The sequence below is a fragment of the Bufo gargarizans genome, chromosome 10, assembly GCF_014858855.1.
Source record: "Bufo gargarizans isolate SCDJY-AF-19 chromosome 10, ASM1485885v1, whole genome shotgun sequence".
In the NCBI taxonomy this organism is placed as follows: domain Eukaryota; kingdom Metazoa; phylum Chordata; class Amphibia; order Anura; family Bufonidae; genus Bufo; species Bufo gargarizans.
The window spans coordinates 87,002,436-87,022,578 of record NC_058089.1 but is presented as its reverse complement, the minus strand read 5'-3'; the positions used below and the strand labels follow the sequence as shown (position 1 = coordinate 87,022,578).

The 20,143-nt window shown below is 47.5% G+C and overlaps 1 protein-coding gene across 1 annotated transcript in view; it reads right to left on the bottom strand.

The window, feature by feature from the left end:
- The window catches only part of EDC4 (enhancer of mRNA decapping 4), a 98,626-nt gene that overhangs the window by 43,998 nt on the left and 34,485 nt on the right, over positions 1-20,143 (bottom strand). Inside the window, exons 15-18 of the mRNA XM_044269760.1 lie at positions 12,124-12,302; positions 11,058-11,143; positions 5,266-5,428; positions 794-1,245 (exon numbers count right to left, since the gene is read on the bottom strand). Of these exons, the coding sequence (XP_044125695.1) occupies positions 794-1,245; positions 5,266-5,428; positions 11,058-11,143; positions 12,124-12,302 (880 nt within the window). The remainder of the gene's footprint in view (positions 1-793; positions 1,246-5,265; positions 5,429-11,057; positions 11,144-12,123; positions 12,303-20,143) is intronic.

Sequence of the window (20,143 nt, the reverse complement as noted above, 5' to 3'; positions counted from 1 at the left end):
AGAAAAGGAATATTCAAGAAAAATAAGCAGATAACCAAGATGGATAACAAGACTTCACATAGCAGTCAGCTAATACAGCTACTTTACTAGAGAGGTGGCCTTGATTGGTTGGATCTGGGTCTGAGACATTGTATGTTGAGTCTGGTTTCAACTTACGATGGGTCAGAAAAGATCATTGGATGTTGAAAATATTGTATCCTGAGGCCATTGTATCTTAAGGGATCACTGTACATTAAGTAGGTTAACCCCTTAGGGTTTATTAACCTTTAGGCATCTCACAGGAATTTACTCAAAATGGAGCTGAAATGTCAAAATTTAACAGCTGTTGAGAGACAAAACTCAAGATGTATTACCTTGATTCTACAGTTTTTACAGAAATATCCAACATGTGGTACTAGTGTGTACTTGACGCTAATACTTGTCTCATAAAGGTGCACCTCTTGGATTTAGGGGGCTCCATTTTAAGGGTGTTCTATCTGGCACAATTTCAAGTTTCACAATTGTTTGTAGGAGAGAAAGCACCCCAAAAAACAATTTCTCCCAAGTACAGCAACCCTCCATATGTGGTCATAAACTGCTATTTGGGCATACAGTAGGGCTCAAAGCAGAAGGAAGGGTGAATTAGGCCTAAGCGAGCCCATACCGGGTGCTAGATTTTATGAACGTGTATGCAATAAGTGTGGCTGAAATAGCTGAACTCAGTAATCAGAAGGTAACTTCACATACTTTTAGCCATATAGTGCATGCAAAAATTTGCAAACATTACTATAACACACCTTCATTAAAAATATACCTTTCTATTAAGCTGTTATTGGTTTCTCGCGTTATATCAGGTGCTGCTGGCCACGGCTGGGAAATAACTTCCTCCATCTGATCCTTAAGCTTTGAATTTTCTAGACCTGGTGCACTAACAAGCTCACTATCAGCCATGGAAGAGGGAAACTCCAGCGGCCGTAGTCCAAGCTCGGATGTGTTGCGGCTACGCGTCGATAAAAGCTGAAGTGCAGAAGCGGCAGAGCTCATGCTTGGGGCATGGTTGGATGCACAATTCTCTTCTTGGACAACAGATATAGTTGACGGATAACTTCTTTGCAGTGACTCAGAAGCAATTTCTGGCATATCTTGGGATATGACTGTGGAAGCGCTTGATATCACATCAGGAGATCGTTCACGAGTCGGGGAAGACTGTGGTACCACCAAGGGTTCCAAACTCTGGAGTTCTATGGGAAGGTTAGGTGAAGAAACCTTAAAAAAAAAAATATAATATATATAATAATAATAATAATAATAATAATAATAATAATAATAATAATAATAATAATAATAATAATAATAATAATAATAATAATAAGTTAGACACTAATCAAGTTCCTTAAATTAGGAAAGCCCCAGGGGTTGACAGGCTGCCAGCATCTTACTATTTTAAAAAAAAATAAAAAAAAATAAGCCATTCTAATCTCATATTGTTGGATTCTGCAATCACCTCCTATGGTGCAGTCAAATGCCTCCTTAACTTCTGGACACTATGATTGCATCAATTCCAAAGTCAAAGTCCGCTTCTGACCTGTAAGTTACCGCCCTATATTTCTTATTAGGGGTTATCCAGCTCTCTAATATTGATGGCATATTAGTGTTAGACTGGTGGGGGTCTGACTGTCAGCGGGGCTGTAAGACTAGGCAAGATTGCCAGCCTCTACATCGTTTACATTACTCGTGTAAAAATGTTCCTACTCAGAATACCTTATTTTTCCTTTCATTTTACTGTTCTTAAAACGGAATCGGCTGCACCCCCCCACCCCCCAAAAAAAATAAAAAAAGTGGTGTAGTGTCAATGACATTGAGTTCAATTATGTCATTTTTATTAAATTTTTTATCTTCATACTCTTGCTTTCTGACGCTGTGCTCCAACAAACCAGCAGTAATACGAGACGTGCCCTGACATCGACAAATCATGTGAAACTAACCCCACCACTTGTTCCTACCAATCACGCTGCCTATGTCTCTAGAATGGCGATAAAAGGGATTTCCCAGTATTTCAGTACTGATGACTAATCCTTGGGCTTTATTCACATGGTCAGTGATTGCGAGTCAAAACCAGGTGCTGATATATACACAAAACAGGTACAGATCTTTCCATTATACTCTCCGAGTAGGCTGTACTCCTCCTGGTTTTGGCTCAAAATCAGTGATGGAAATCACTGAACCAAAAACAGATGTGTGAATAAGGTCTTAGGTTAGGTCATCAGATTGGTGGAGGTCCAACAGCTCCATGCACTGCAGCCTCGCCCCTATTCCTGTGAACAGTCGCCTCACAGTGTATGGAATGGTCTGCTTCTGGCTCTGTGTGTTCTGGTGACCATGACTCCTAACAGCTGATTAGTGGGGGTTGTAGATCGCTACTGATACGATATGTATGGCTGCATTCACAGTGTTGCGGACTGCAAACTGTGTGGACTTTAATGGGTTCACGATCTGCTGGACGTGGCGGAAAAGGTAAGATATGTTCCATCTTTTGCAGCATAGAGGCATAGTGCTCTCAACTTGTGGTTGTGGCTCATCACAACCCAAATAATAAAAGCATAGAGAAGAGGGTTAATAACCCAGGTGTCCAAACAATGCATCAGCAGAACACAGGACGTAAAGAAGGATCTGGGAGACCTCGAGAAACCACAGTAAAAAATAAGGATTCCAGCACTCAACCAGATAAAGAAAGCCCCTTCAGATGAGATATGTACGTGTCCTGAAACACATCATGTTTTATAATCAATAAACCTTGGAGTTTCTTCAACTGGTTGGGCGCTGAAGTCTGCATTTTCCACTTTGATTCCTTGAGGTCCCCCACAGTCTACTGCTTATCCCAAGAACAGTTCATCAATACTGAAGTTCTGGAAAACCCTTCTAATAATTCCCCCAAGCCTAAGGGAAGAAAAGCTTTGACCAAACATTTGTGGCCATCAAAGAAAACTCTGGATTCTAGCATGCTTACAAGAAGGAGCAGACCACGGAAACACTGGTCCTTAAACTGTGGTAAGCTGTGCCAAAATTTGGTGCAATTTGGCACATCTATATCTTGGAAATCCTCCGCGCCTAGTTTGACAAAGGGGCATGGCTTACCATACAAGACAGTCTGGCCTCACAGGAAATGGGGTATAGTCTAATGTGCGACAAAATTATACCACAATTCTGGCGTAAAGTTATGTCTCAAGCTAAGCCAACCAATAATTGGTAGAGTAAATTAGCCCCACTGTCTGTAAATAGTTAACAGACTGATTTGCTCAGACATTATTCTGGAGGTGTTCAAGGGAGGCGCCATGTGTGCATACAGTGAGGAACAGAAGTATTTGAACAACCTACGATTTTGCAAGTTCTCCCAGTTAGAAATCATGGAGGGGTCTAAAATTCACATTGTAGGTATATTCCCACTGACATAATAAAAAATAAAATAATTCAGGAAATCACTGTATGATTTTTAAAGAGTTCTTATGTTCAGCAGTGCAAGACAAAAGTATTTGAAAACCTGAGAAACAGTAAGAATTCTGGCTCTCAAATACCTGTTACTGTGCCTTTTAAAAGTCATCATTAATCTAACTTAGTAGCACCTGTCTGAGCTCTTAAAAGACACCTGTCCACCCCACAGTCAGTCAGACGCCAACTACTACCATAGGCAAGACCAAAGAGCTGTCAAAAGACACCAGAGACAAAATTGTGGACCTCCACAAGGCTGGAAAGGGTTACGGGGCAATTGCCAAGCAGCTTGGTGAAAATAGATCAACTGTTGGAGCAATTGTTAGAAAATGGATAAGGCTAAAGACGACTGTCAGTCTCCCTCGGACTGGGGCTCCATGTAAGATTTCACCTCGTGGGGTATCACTGATCATAAGAAAGGAATCAGCCCAGAACTACAAGGGAGGAGCTGGTCAATGACATGGAGAGCTGGGACCATAGTTTCAAAGATCACTGTCGGTAGAACACTACACCGTCATGGTTTCAAATCATGCATTGCACAGAAGGTTCACCTGCTCAAGTCATCACATGTCCAGGCCCGTCTGAAGTTTGCCAATGACCATCTGGATGATCCAGAGGAGGCATGGGAGAAAGTCATGTGGTCAGACGAGAACAAAGTAGAATTTTGGTCTAAATTTCACTCGTCGTGTTTGGAGGAAAAAGGATGAGTTGCATCCCACGAACACCATCCCTACTGTGAAGCATGGGGGGTGGTAATATGCTTTGGGGGTGCTTTTCTGCGAAGGAGACAGGACGACTGCACTGTATTAAGGAGAAGATGAATGGGGCCATTTATTATGAGATTTTGAGCAACAACCTCCTTCCCTCAGTGGCTGGGTCTTCCAACATGACAACCTGAAGCACACAGCCAGGATAACCAAGGAGTGGCTCCCTAAGAAGCATATCAAGGTTCTGGAGTGGCCTAGCCAGTCTCCAGACCTAAATCCAATAGAACATCTTTGGAGGGAGCTGAAACTCTGTGTTGTTCAGCAACAGCCCTGAAACCTGACAGATCTAGAGGAGATCTGCGTGGAGGAGTGGGCCAAAATCCCTGTTGCATTGTGGGCAAACCTGGTCAAGAAGTACAGGAAACGTTTGACCTCTAATTGCAAACAAAGTCTTCTGTACCAAATATTAACACTAATTTTCTCAGGTGTTCAAATACTTATGTTCAGCAGTACAAGACAAATACATTCTTAAAAAAAAATCATAAAAATTTGATTTCCTGATTTTTTTATTCCGTCTCTCAGAGTGGGAATGCACCTACAATGTGAATTTCAGACCCCTCCATGATTGCCAAGTGGGAGAACATGCAAAATCGCAGGGTGTTCAAATTGTTCCTCACTGTATGACTGGTACAGAACAGTGTACCGCACTGTGAGTGCTGTAAAAACAAAACCCCAAAATTATTGGCAGCATTCCTGTTTCTTTTTCCTATTCTGCAGCCACAAAAAACACATTAAACTTTTCAATACACTGCTCCAATGACTCATGTTCCATGTTTGTATATTTCAGGCCGTGACAGATTGAAACACTAATGTCAGCCCTTAAATGGTCATGATTGGAGAGCTCTTAATAAAGAAAAATACATTTTGCATCACAGTTCTTGAGTGCCAATGGTTTATCGGATCTACTTCTTGCAGATAACCAGCAGCTCAGGGTGCCGACCATAAACTCTTCACCATTTATCAAAACCATGTGATGTACTGTATGGTCTACTCAACAAAATACAATTTCTACAATAAAGAAAGCTACTGATACCTGAACAAGAGGTTTAGGTGTTAGTGAGTCAGACAGTCCGGGAATAAGCACTGCAGGGGTTCTTGAAGATGCTTGAAAGCTTCCACTACTTGATCCACTCATACAACCAGTTAGGCTATTCTCCATTTTTAGCTTTGGACTGAGTGTAAGTTCATCAACAGACCTAAAAAAGAAATAAATAGTAAATTATCATTTAAAAAAATTTTGGGTTTGTGTTCTATGGGTTTATGGTCAAGGTTCCGCTGCAAGGATTTCATCCATATAGGGCGCTGCACGAGCTCCTGAGTCTTAGCAGACTCAGAACAGATTTGCAGCTATGCCTTACAGCATTGTAAAGTCTCTGGGGGCTGTATTTCCCCTGTAACTGGGGGAATGTCAGCCCCTGTTACAGCAGAAATCAGCACTAAAAAAAAATTGTAAATGTAAAATGTCCCCCAAAAGGTGTTGTATGACTTATGGGAAGCACAAAATGTAAAAAATAAAATAAAAATAAAACCGCCACCACTTGCTACACCGAAGCATAAACTATATCTCCCCCATATTAAAACACTGGAGCGCTGCGGCCTCCTCAAACAGTTGATTGTAGGAGGTTCTGGGAATCAGAAACAGAAGGGAGCGGTGAGGATTTTTTTTTAGATAAGATCATTTTTCAATTTACAAAACAGAAAAAGAAAAACCCTTCAGAAAATAAAGGGATGGGTATATACAATCCCATTGGACATTCAGAAAAAGTTATCAAGACGTTTTCATAATTGACATCCAACTTTCAATAATATAAGCACACGATACAGATAAATATCCTTTCAACTGTAGTACAAAAAAAGGTATTGAAAAAAACCCACCCCTATCCCAGACATTGGCAGTTTACACCACGCATTGACTTTTTTCGAACATGTTGTTCAGTAGTGGATTCATATCATTTTTCACGTAATGCCCAGCATTTGATGAAACCACGATTCCCAAATACTTGAAGTTGTGAGCAACCTGCAGCTGAGTGGACAGGAGGGAGAGGCCAGCAGGGCCGGGTCCAGCGGGAACAGAATGGACTTGTCCCAATTTATACGAAGACCCGACCAGTCCTGTATAAGACATTATGGGACCCAATGATCCTTCCAGATCTCACACGTACAGTACAGACCAGAAGTTTGGACACACCTTCTCATTCAAAGAGTTTTCTTTATTTTCATGACTATGAAAATTGTAGATTCACACTGAAGGCATCAAAACTATGAATTAACACATGTGGAATTATATACATAACAAAAAAGTGTGAAACAACTGAAAATATGTCATATTCTAGGTTCTTCAAAGTAGCCACCTTTTGCTTGGATTACTACTTTGCACACTCTTGGCATTCTCTTGATGAGCTTCAAGAGGTAGTCACCTGAAATGGTTTTCACTTCACAGGTGTGCCCTGTCAGGTTTAATAAGTGGGATTTCTCACCTTATAAATGGGGTTGGGACCATCAGTTGCGTTGTGGAGAAGTCAGGTGGATACACAGCTGATAGTCCTACTGAATAGACTGTTAGAATTTGTATTATGGCAAGAAAAAAGCAGCTAAGTAAAGAAAAACGAGTGGCCATCATTACTTTAAGAAATGAAGGTCAGTCAGTCCGAAAAATTGGGAAAACTTTGAAAATGTCCAAGTGCAGTCATAAAAACCATCAAGCGCTACAAAGAAACTGGCTCACATGCGGACCGCCCCAGGAAAGGAAGACCAAGAGTCACCTCTGCTGCAGAGGATAAGTTCATCCGAGTCACCAGCCTCAGAAATCGCAGGTTAACAGCAGCTCAGATTAGAGACCAGGTCAATGCCACACAGAGTTCTAGCAGCAGACACATCTCTAGAACAACTGTTAAGAGGAGACTGTGTGAATCAGGCCTTCATGGTAGAATATCTGCTAGGAAACCACCGCTAAGGACAGGCAACAAGCAGAAGAGACTTGTTTGGGCTAAAGAACACAAGGAATGGACATTAGACCAGTGGAAATCTGTGCTTTGGTCTGAAGAGTCCAAATTTGAGATCTTTGGTTCCAACCACCGTGTCTTTGTGCGAGACAGAAAAGGTGAACGGATGGACTCTACATGCCTGGTTCCCACCGTGAAGCATGGAGGAGGAGGTGTGATGGAGTGGGGGTGCTTTGCTGGTGACACTGTTGGGGATTTATCTAAAATTGAATGCATACTGAACCAGCATGGCTACCACAGCATCTTGCAGCGGCATGCTATTCCATCCGGTTTGCGTTTAGTTGGACCATCATTTATTTTTCAACAGGACAATGACCCCAAACACACCTCCAGGCTGTGTAAGGGCTATTTAACCATGAAGGAGAGTGATGGGGTGCTGCACCAGATGACCTGGCCTCCACAGTCACCGGACCTGAACCCAATCGAGATGGTTTGGGGTGAGCTGGACCGCAGAGTGAAGGCAAAAGGGCCAACAAGTGCTAAGCATCTCTGGGAACTCCTTCAAGACTGTTGGAAGACCATTTCAGGTGACTACCTCTTGAAGCTCATCAAGAGAATGCCAAGAGTGTGCAAAGCAGTAATCAAAGCAAAAAGTGGCTACTTTGAAGAACCTAGAATATGACATATTTTCAGTTGTTTCACACTTTTTTGTTATGTATATAATTCCACATGTGTTAATTCATAGTTTTGATGCCTTCAGTGTAAATCTACAATTTTCATAGTCATGAAAATAAAGAAAACTCTTTGAATGAGAAGGTGTGTCCAAACTTTTGGTCTGTACTGTATATGAGCATGTTGTCTGCATATAGGTAAACGCGTTCCTCTCTGGCTCCCATGGGGAACCCCATAATTCTATTTGAAAATCGAAGTAGGCATGCAAGTGGCTCAATAGCTGGGGTGAAAAGAAAGGGGGGGGGGGGGGGGGGAGAATAGTGGGCATCCCAGATGTGTATGCGTACAATAAATAGGACATGTTCTATTACTTTGCAGAACGGAAATAAAGACAGACACACGGAAACGGAATGCACACGGAGTAACTTCCGCCAAATACTAAACGGGACGGCACAGGCGTGGGATTTACGGGGCACTGAGGAGAACTAGGACGTCAATCAACTGGACATGGGCGTGCCAAAGGGTGAGAAGACGGAGCCTCCAGGTGCTGCAGCAACGCCCCACTAGCACCTAGAGGCTCATTAGCATATTATAAAACTCTTCATATTGAGGGAACGGCAGCAGGCAGGGAGTTATATAGCATACAGTTATGTTCTGCTGACATTAGCACATCGCTAATGTCAGCCAGATACATAACGATTTTTCTGATGACAGAAACCCTTTAAGGTGTCTCAGGACCTCGTTTTATGGCGGCTAATCAGCTGGATGTATTATCCACAGATAAAACCCTTACAGGCATCCCACACTACTCCCATAGGTGCCGACCCAATATTATTAGTAAAGAATTCCCGGAGCTCAAAAAGGGTTGAGCCTCCATGTACCAACACCAAAAGGTCTCTTTACACCCAACTGGAGCACTACATGTATAGGGGAATGGTCAGATAGACTCCTCGGCAGGTAGGCAGCATCCACCACCAAAGACAACATATTCGGAGATCCTATAGCCAGGTCAATCCTAGAGAAGAAAAGTTGAGCGCTGGAAAAACAGGAGAATTGGCGCATGTCCGGATTTCTCACCCTCCAGATATCATGCAGATCCAGCTCTCGTAATACTGTGGCAAAATTAGTGTCTCTATCTGCACCTGACACTCCCGTCCTGTCCAACCTTGCGGACGGACAAGTATTAAAATCACCTATTATTAAAATGGGACATGGAGGGAGCTCCTTAATGTAGCCATTAGCTCTTTTAAAACTTCGCCACTATAGGGAATGGATATATACCGCTACTAGGACAAAAGAGGAGTGGTAACAAGTACAACGCAGGCACAAATATCTACCCATAGGATCTATACGAGACGAGTGACAAATGGTAGAGATTTGGGCACAAGCACACTCACCCCCTTGGAATGCGTGGAGAGTGTCGAGTGATAAGAATGACCCCCACACGGTTTGTGCAGCAAGTGAGTGGAGGTGGGAATCAAATGAGTCTCCGACAGGCAAATCACAGCAGGCCGATAGTGCTGTAGCGCTAGGAATACCGCAGCGCGTTTTGCTGCCTCTCCCAGTCCCCTAACATTCCATCCTTCAATTTTATGTTGGTCAGCCATATTCTGACCATAATTAATGCCAGGAGAGATATCTTGAGAACTCTGGGGCTTTCATTCATCCGCCTGAGGTCTTGCCTGATGGAGACATTTTCCTGTAAGCTGCCCATATTTGTATTAAGAATGTGAAAATATCTTTAATAGTGGGCTCATCTCCAGGAACAAGTGTTCTCCAGCGCCATGAGTGTAGCTGGTACCTCAGATGATGGGGCGTCTTCCTGCATATCTTTCCCTCCTGCGGATTGCGAAGCCACCATTTTGGGGGCCAAATAGGCCTTTTCAGAGCCTGCAGTAGGGTCTGTGATGGGCTCCCCTAAGGGGTGTACAGGGGTATTAATCGTTGGTGTCGGAAGGGGGCACATCAGAGGAGCGTGCATATCTACCCAGGCGGGCCGCAACATTCGCAGCCTGCACCTCCAACCGCGGCTCCTGACATATCTATGCTCCCTTCTTTCCTGTGCCGGATTGACCTCCACTGGAGGGAGCCACACAGCACAGGGATGTCGCCCGGGGTCCGTACAGATGGCAAGTGACGCTGCAGACTCCGGATGGTGCAGGATCACAGGGAAGCAGGACGGGAGCCTCTCAGTGCTGCGTTCTCTCACATGCCCGACCAGGCCACGCCCACCCAGAGTCGATTAAAAGGGGGGGGGGGGCAGAAAGAAGAGTGGACTGATAACACTTCAGCACTGAGGGGGGAGAAGAGAACCCAGGAAGCTTTGCAAAGCTTTACTTTATTATACCTCCTATTAACCTGAGCTGATAGGAGAAGTTGCAGGGACTCACAAGTAGTCACTGGTAAGAAAACTACCTTCAATACAATTTAAATCATGTACCTTTCTAATGTCCCAAAGAATACAATCGCTTCCGGAGAGTTTCTTTAGGGCTAATTCACATCTGCGTTTAACTGATTTGGCATGATGTTCCGGCAGATGTAGAGCCTGCTAGAGTTCACCGGATTCAGCATAGCCAAACTGAAATGGGATCTGGCGGTGATGTAGCCTTTTTCTGGCATAAGTGCTACTAGCTTCGGACGGACAAAAAGTCCTGCATGTAGACCTTGTTGGCATTAAACAGGAAAGCACCCAGATCACCCCCAGATCCCATTACAGTCAAAGGGCTGTATCCGGCTATGCTGGATGCCGTGAACTACGGCAGGCTGTTGCTCAGCTGGAGCAGCCTGATGCATCAGTTAAGTGCAGATGTGAATCAGCCCTAAGCTGTAAAGTCAGAAAAATAAAGAACAAACCTGATGTCAGACGTAATGTGGATTCTTAACAAAAATTATGGCCAGCTCAAGGAGGAATCCTGGGGGACGGAGGGAAGTGTGGATCACCAGTATTGAAGGCAAGGAAAATGAAGTAAAGCCAATTGGATAAAAGACACATTTATTTCATCCAGACAGGAACAATGACAAAAAGTGACACTGAGGCTTACTTCTGGCGCATTCCGAGTGGAACGCCCACGACTAAGAGTCACTGTGTGTCCTTGTACCTGTCTAGATCCTATGAAGATGAAATAAAGACATTCAGTGTTTTATCCGGTTGGCTGGACTTTACTTCAGATAAGACTTTACAGTGAGCATAACTAATGGAATGAAGTGTTACCTGGAGAGAGACGTATCGCTGCTTGAGATATTATTTAGTGTAGTAACAGAGGTGAGTGAACCAAGGCTTGTAGAAGTGGAGACCATCTGTAATAAGATAAAATATAGCAATAAACTAAATAAAGCAGTTCCTTAAACCTTGCAGACGACATCAAGCAAATAAACTTTTTATACATCTGAGCTCATAAGTTTCCATCAGCAGGATCTGCCAGGAAGCGGTGCATGGGGTGCACTTGGATTTGCCACAGGGCAATGAGGCCAAACATAAGACCACGTTGACCCTTCAGTGGAAGCGCCAGGTGAAATTGAAGGTTCTGTGGTGGCAATCACATTTTCCTGACCTCAAAGTCATTGAGCCACCTTGGAGAAAATGCCAATATACGAAATAACTAAAGAATTTTCATTAACTAGAGGCTTTTTGCTGGAGGTGTGGGAAACATGAGAAAACAAATGCCCTCATTCACAACATGCGTCACTTTATGTGGTAATAACTCTGAAACGCTTTTACTTATCCGAGCCATTATGAGACTGTTTACATTGTACTTCCAATTCAGTGGTGAATTTGATATCAATCTGCTTTGCTCCTGATCTATAACATGCTGCCTACAGACTGCACTGCATTTTGTGGTGACATGTTCTCTTTAAATAAGCTATAAGATTATTAGGGTTGAGTGAAGAGAGCTTGGATCATAGATTCGCTTTGTTTGAATGCTTATGGAGATCAGTCTCCGTACAGCATTCAAATGTATGGGCTCCAGTGAGGTGAAATTCAATATCTCAGAAGTCTTGCGAGACATTGGTGAATACCGTTGATTTTTAAACTTGATCCCGACGTTGGCTTTGCTACCTCTCCGTACAGCATTCAAGCAAAGTTTTGACCGAGGAGACTTCCAATCTATGATCCAAAGATCACGTCGCTCAGCATGGTATGGATCAGGAGAAGCTGAGCAGATTGATATATAGTTTTAGACAAAAAGATTTGCTTCGATCAATACTAAAGATTATCGAACCTTGTGCTCAAAATAATAAAATGGAAATACTAAAACAAAAAAAGTGTGAGGATTTACCTGCTGAACTGTAACACTGGGCATCATGAAAGCATCAGGAGTCATCAGTTTAGGTTTCGAGTCTGTTGGCATCAACAGAAAGTCCGCGGAGGCTCTTAGACTATCGGGCAGAAGTTCATGATGGGATTCTGAAACCGGACATATTTCAGTTCCAAGATCTATTATCTGATCAGGAGTAGCTGGAAACAAACACAAACGGTTGATCTAAATGTCCGTACAAAGCCCAAGGTATCAACAGCCAAAGACTGAGGCCTGGTAGTAAATAAGTTATAGTTCACATCTGATCTTTGCGCTCTCAACAGCAATGGACTGGAAGCCATGAACAGTTCTGGTCCTTGAACACTGACCTGCACCAACCACTTAGCATCTCATAACATTTGTCTAGGAGGCAAGGGGGCAAGTAAAGAAGCTGCAAGACTAGACCTGTATGCGTTTCAGATAGCAATGCAGCATACTGAGGAGCCATGTGTAGAATATCTTCTTCATTCACCCTCAAGCACTTGTAGCATCCACTGCATCCAGCTGTAAGGCCCTACACCAGTGATGGCGAACCTATGGCACGGGTGCCAGAGGCGGCACTCGGAGCCCTCTCTGTGGGCACCCGCGCCTTGGAAAAAGTCTATGGTGTACCAATATGCTTTAGACTTTTCCTGCCATTCATCAGCACAGGACACACTATGAAGAGCACAGGCAGCGCACTGAATGTAGGCTATTAAGCTATTATAGCTAAATGATAAAGTACATGGAAGATATACTATATTGGTATTCAGGTTAAATTGCAGTGTTGGCACTTTGCCATAAATAAGTGGATATTTGGTTGCAGTTTGGGCACTCTGTCTCTAAAAGGTTCACCATCACTGCCCTACACAGTCCATGAATACATGTGATGCTGATGACAAGGAAAAACGGCAGCCTAATGGCTCATTCACACGTCAGTGTTCTGTCAGTGATTTCCATCAGTGATTTTGAGCCAAAACCAGGTGCAGCTCTAAAAACAGAACAGGTGTAGATCTTTCCATTATACCTTATATCTGTGGAGGCTCCAATCCTGGTTTTGGCTCACAATCACTGTACCAATACTGATGTGTGAATGAGGCTTTATTCTAATACTTCTAATCTCGAAACAAAACCCTTAAAGGGCTTCTGTCACCCCAAACTCATTTTTTTTTTTTTAAATTGGGGTACTTATAATCCCTATACTGCGATATATCTATACATTATGTTATTAATCATTTTTGTTCTGTAGATAAGGCAAAAAACGTACTTTTATAATATGCTAATTACCTGTCTACCAGCAAGTAGGGCATCTACTTGCTGGTACCAGCCGCAAAAAACCGCCCCCTCCTCCTGTTGATTGACAGGGTCCAGCCGCGATCTCCTCCTCTGGCTGGCCCTGTCTGCATTTCAAAAATCGCGCACCTGTCTTGATTCGGCGCAGGCGCTCTGAGAGAAGGAGGCTCGCCTCCTCAGCCCTTCTCAGTGCGCCTGCGCCGATGACTGACTTCTTTCGGTGACGTCATCGGCGCAGGCGTACTGAGGGAGTGCTGAGGCGGCGAGCCTCCTTCTCTCAGAGCGCCTGCACCGAATCAAGACAGGCGTGTGATTTTTGAAATGCAGACAGGGCCAGCCAGCGATCTCCTCCTCTGGCTGGCCCTGTCTGCATTTCAAAAATCACACGCCTGTCTTGATTCGGTGCAGGCGCTCTGAGAGAAGGAGGCTCGCCGCCTCAGCACTCCCTCAGTACGCCTGCGCCGATGACGTCACCGAAAGAAGTCAGTCATCGGCGCAGGCGCACTGAGAAGGGCTGAGGAGGCGAGCCTCCTTCTCTCAGAGCGCCTGCGCCGAATCAAGACAGGTGCGCGATTTTTGAAATGCAGACAGGGCCAGCCAGAGGAGGAGATCGCGGCTGACCCTGTCAATCAACAGGAGGGGGCGTTTTTTTGCGGCTGGTACCAGCAAGTAGATGCCCTAGGTAATTAGCATATTATAAAAGTACGTTTTTTTGCCTTATCTACAGAATGAAAATGATTAATAACATAATGTATAGATATATTGCAGTATAGGGATTATAAGTACCCCCCAAAAATAAAAAAAAATAAAAATATGAGTTTAGTGGGGTGACAGAAGCCCTTTAAAGGAAATGTCACTAAAAAGTTTATTTGCCAGTTAAAACCAGATCGTAGCACATCCTATTTGCCTCTCGCCTCCACAACGGCATTACCTGGAGGCTACTGCGCTTCCTTCAGGGGGCAGAGAACAATTAGATTAGTGCATAAAAACGAGATTTTTGTATAACTTACCAGTAAAATCTCTTTCTCGCTCTTTCCTTGGGGGACACAGAAGACCTTGGTATAGCTCATCTCCATAGGAGGCGTGACACTAAGTGAGAACTGTTAAGCCCCTCCTCCACAGCTATACCCTCAGCCTGGAGAGAGAGACTGCCAGTTGCGTGTCCAAGTAGTGAGAAAAGGCAAAGTCCAAAAGTGGAACCAACAAGCCAACTACCCAACGGGTAAAACAAACTCGGAAACAAAGAATGGGTGGGTGCTGTGTCCCCCAAGGAAAGAGCGAGAAAGAGATTTTACTGGTAAGTTATACAAAAATCTCGTTTTCTCGCCCAATTTCCTTGGGGGACACAGAAGACCTTGGGACGTTCAATAGCAGTCCAAGAGGGGAGGGACCACAGCACCAAGGCAAAGCACCCGAAGGCATCAAGAAACCGCCGCCTGCAGACCAGGCGGCCCAAGGCAGCAGACGCCGAAGCCCCAGTGCGCACCCTGTAGAACTCAGTAAGGTGTGCAAGGAAGACCAGCGACCGCCTTGCACAAAAGCATGGCCGAAGCCTTATGCCTCCGGCCCAGGAGGCACCGACCGCTCTGGTGAAATGAACGGTGACACCAAAAGCAGAACCCTGCCCTTGGTGCGGTAACCACAGCAATAGACACAGAGAGCGAAGGAAAGCCACCCTGGAGGCCGTCAACCCTTTGCGCGGACATCCCGGAAACACAAGAGACCGAACGCCGACAAGAGCCGGAGATCTCCAAGTAACAACTGCAAACCCAAACAATCTCCAAGAAGCGCCCGTTCCCGGAGACGGGAAGGGGATGACCAAAGCCTCGTAGATAAGAAGGCAGATACCACCCTCAGAAGGAAGGGACGGGATGGAGAAATAGCCCCGTCCTGGAAAAGGACAGAGGGCACAGAACACGAAGGGCCACCCATCAGGCACCCGTCAGACATGATGGCAACAGAAAACACAACTGTACAGGACAGCAGGAGTAGGGAGAACTTCTACAACGGCACCAAGGGAAAGAGTGGAGCGCCAAGAGCTCAGTGTGTAGTTCCCAGGGCGGTACCAGGGAACGGTACAGAGGAACCAAAGAGCCACTCTGTGGAAGAAGGTCATGACAGGCCCAGGAGGGCCAGAAAACGCTGCAAGGGGAAGGACAGCGCCGACACTTGACACTTCAGTAACAGAGTCCCAGTCCCAGGGTCAGGCCGGACTAGAGAAAGACAGAACCAAGGGAGAGAAAAGCAGAGTGGGGGAATGCCCCACTTACCACAAAACCTAGTCAAGAACCCTAAGTCCGACAACCGAACCTGGACGAAGCACAGTCGGGAGCGAACACTAGCGCGCTCGCAGGAATCGCCTGGCAAGCGGGAAAAAAACCCAATGTGATCAGGCGCAGACCAGTAACACGGCCCAAGGGTCGGAAGAAAACTCCCGTCGGCCCCCGAACAACATAGTCCCGTATCCAACCGGAGTGGGTGAGCAGAAGGACAGACGGAAGAAACCGGAAGGGTCCGCCCAGCAGCCGACAGATGCCAGGACAAGACAGGCCAAAGTCCAAGTCGACGTAGCCACCACAGGAAGGAGTTCTACAGTCCTGGTGAGGGAAAGTCAAGGACAACCGTGACCGAAGGGTAGTCCTCCCAAGTTACCGAAAAGGTAAGTCCAGCAGGACCATATGCCCAGAATGGAAAGGCAATCTGCACCCAGCGGGAGGACAGAACGCAATAGGCCTGGCAAACAGGCACACAGCTAGTACTGCCAGCGAAAACGAGGGAGACGGTACGAGACCACAAGTAACACCGGAACCATCCAAGTGAACAACCATGCTCACCCCCGAAGGGGAGGGGGCAATGACGAAACAGCCTCTGAGTCCTGGCCGGTGCAGAAGCCACCTCAGAGTGACAAACTCAGAGAGGAAGCCAAAAAAAAACCGAGCCGGCGAGGAAAAGCAGTCGAGACAGAGGCCGGCATAACACCCTCCAAACCGAAAGGAGGAATGGCAAACAGGGAAGCCACAGGACAGTTCAAAAGCCGAATACCTGCTACTCTGTGAGACGACCTGCACATCGCCTCGCAGAAGGCGAAAACCCTGAAGAACCCAAAGTGGAGGTCCCTCAGACCTGGATAGACGAGCACCCAAGAGAAGTTGGGTGACCTACCCGAGAGGAGCGGTCTGTTCCTGGTAGCAGATCAGACTGAAGTGCAGAAGGCGCCAAAGACAACGCTCTCGACCCGACGGCTTGCGCGGGGAAGCAATGTCACGGGAAGACGAACGGGTACGCATCAAGGTACCCCGAACACTCCCCAGGTGGAAGGGCCAATGAACATGGCTAGTGCAGTCACAACGGGACCACACCAGAGAATGAGTGCCACCCAGCTCGGTGCAGTAGCGAGCCAGCAGAGCCCGTCTACATATATACAAGGTATACAGCGGTGAATACATTGGGCATTCATTTGTTGTGTGTTGGACAACACCTTAGGCTCATACAGGTGGACAGAATGACCTCTTCAGAAAAGAGTGCAAAGCTAGCGACAAGCAGCCTCACCCCAAGAGAAAAAAGTATGTCGCAGGAGGAAGGGAGGCATACGTACTAGCAAACCGCAGGCAGCGAGAAGGCCAACCCACCCACGGGAGGAGAAGGCAAACACGGCCCAAACAACGCACAGAGCGCACAGCCAAGCATCCCACAGTATCCATGGAAGTGCAAAGTGCAACCCGAAAGGGAGTTATGCACAAGGCTAGTACAGGGGGCATGCTATGGAACGCAAGCAGTCCGCCCAGAAAAGGGGAGAGAAAGGCACCTGGCAAACTCTGCAGACGGCAAGAGTGCAAAGGCCCGCACCAAAGGACCTAGTGAAGGGGGAAGGGCATGCACAGGATTATCCTGGCATTAAATTATTGTGCAATAACCCACCCAACACCGAATTTTGTGAGAGTGCAACGAGTAATTCGCCAATGAAAGGGGAACGTCCAGTACAGCATATAGAAGGACAGCCGTGAATCTCATGAGCGCGCAAATTACCGCCCACGGAATGAGAAGTGGTCATGCACAAGGCCAGCACCGTTTCCAAAGGGAGTGCAAGCAGCGCACCCATGTTTAGAGGGCCATGCTCCTGGCCAGCAACGTATTCGGTGAGGGTGCAATGAACCGCACACGGCAGCATCGCATCCCAGGAGAGCGCGAACACCCCGCCACGGACGGTGCCATGCACATGGCCAGCAACGTACTGGCGCAAGAACAAACACCGTCAGTGAAGGTGCATGTATGTCGCCTGAGGAGAGGAGGCATGCCCATGCCGGCAGCAAAGCCAGCGAGAGTGCGGTACACCGCCCAAGGAAGAGGGGGGGCCATGCCTATGGCTGGCAGCGGATCCGGTGAGAGTGCAAGCACCCCGCCATGGAAGGGGGTCAAGCACGTGGCCAGCAACCTACCGCGAGAGAACAACCCCAGCCAGGAAGAGTATGTATGCCGCCCGAGAGAAGGAGGCATGCTCAAGGCCGGCAGCGAAACCAATGAGAGTGCAGCCTACCGCTTATGGAAGGGAGTCATGCACAAGGCCGGCAGCGAATCCATTGAGAGTGCAGCGTTCCGCTTATGGAAGGGGGACGTGCACATGGCCGGCAGTGAATCCAATGAGTGCAGTGTTCCGCATATGGAAGGGGGACGTGCACGTTTTATACCCATGGCCGACAGCGAACCCAGTGAGAGTGCAGCGTACCGCCATAGAAGGGGGTTACACACATGGCCGGCAGGAATCCAGTGAGAGTGCCGCGCTCCTCAAGGAGGGGGGGTCGTGCACATGGCCAGCACCGTATCCGGTGAGAGTGCAATTCTTCTGCCCCAGAAGGGGGTCATGCACCTGTCCGGCATTAAATCCAGTGAGAGTGATGCACATGGCCAACCTGTAACTGGAGAGGCGACGTTCTGCCTATAGACGGGGCGCATGCCTTTGGTCAGCGCCGTATCCCGGGAGATGGCAAGGGTCCGCCTAGAAGGGAAACATGTAGCTGGCCAGAACCGCAGCCGAGGAGCGCAACATGCCGCCTACGGCAGGGGGGCATAGTGTGCGGCCAGCACTACTGCATCAGGCTGCAGCGTCCTGCGCAACCATTCCGTTATTTATTAACTTTATTATTTTTTATTAATTTTTTTTTAAAACACAGCCACTCTGAGGCAAAAAAGGGGCCACCATACAGGGGCACAATCTCATACAGGCCCACCAGGAAGCCCAGAACATAGAGGGTGTCCTCTAGATGGGAGCCGGCCCCTGGTGGTCGGTACCCAACAGGTTAACAAACATCCGGCCTAGGGGGCGGCACTGCGATCCCCTGGGGGCGGGGGACCTCCAGGCGGGAAGAATTCGCGCCGCGAGAAGTTCCCGCCCCCTCCAACCGAGGCTGGAAGTTTGTGGCCTAGTAGGCCGTGAAGCCGGGGCCTAGATTTTCGCGGCACCCGGCCGACCGGGAGTACCGGCGGTCGGCCGGGAGAGGGAGGGAGCCGGCTGACGCATGCACTAACGGCCGCGGGTGCCCACCCCGCGGGCCGGCAGAGACAAAGGGCCGGATTGCGGCCGAAGCCTGGGTTAAAAGTTTGCGGCTCCCGGCCGACCGGAAGCCTGAACAGTCAGCCGGGGCCTGCTGGAGCATCGCGCTCAGTACATGCAGGCCGTGAGGGCCTTGCGTCCGGCAGCTTCTGGAGCCGGCAGCTTCTGGAGCGGGCCCCTGGCCCTAGACACCGGTAAGGAGGGCAGGGGGGGGGACCCTGAAGTCCAGCACTGGTCCAGCACCGGTCCAGCACCAGGCGCCCGTGGAGGAGGGACAGGGCAGTCAGCGCGGGCCCCTTGTACTGAATCTGCGACCGGTAAGGGGGAGGGCCGGCATAACCCGTGTGTCAGAGGCAGCTAGGAGCGGGTCTCCGCTCCTAAAGCAGAATTCCTCCACAGCAATCCATTGCTCACCCCTGTGCAATGCCCTATGAAGGGGCAGTGTATAGTCGCCCCGCGGTCACCAGTATGGTGGTGGTGTGGGGCTATATGATTATTGGGCAACAGCTGGATATGAGAGACAGCCCTGGAGCCAGAAAAATGGCTGTTCCCAACGACACCTCAGGGGCCAGCCTAGGTCCAGCAGGGACCAGTATGGGGGTCCAGCACGCAGGAGACCGGGGAGGGAATGAGGGGAACGTAGGGCTGGAGAAGCCTCTCTCTTACCACAGCCGTCTTCACCCTCGGTCCGTTCCAGCAGGGTCGCCCCTTCAGCTACTGGCACCGTAGTGGCAGGACGCTGGAAGAGGGACTTGGCGTGCGGGCGACCCTTGCGCTGGCGGGATGCAGGGGAGCTGGGCTGCCCTGGTCCACCTTGCCTTCTGTGGGGGAGGCAGCAGTGCGGATGACCGGCACTGGCGCAGCTCGACCCCGGGAGAAACAGAGAGGTCTAGTGCGTCTCTGTTGTCCCTGATGATCTGAAGAAAAAGACAAAAGCAAAAATCAAAACTAAAAACCAAACAGGAGAAAAACAGCCCTGCAGAGCAGGGAGTGTCTTGCCTCCTTGGACACTAAGCAAAAACTGGCAGTCTCTCTCTCCAGGCTGAGGGTATAGCTGTGGAGGAGGGGCTTAACAGTTCTCACTTAGTGTCACGCCTCCTATGGAGATGAGCTATACCAAGGTCTTCTGTGTCCCCCAAGGAAATTGGGCGAGAAAGTCTATTTTGCATTGTAGGGAAAAAA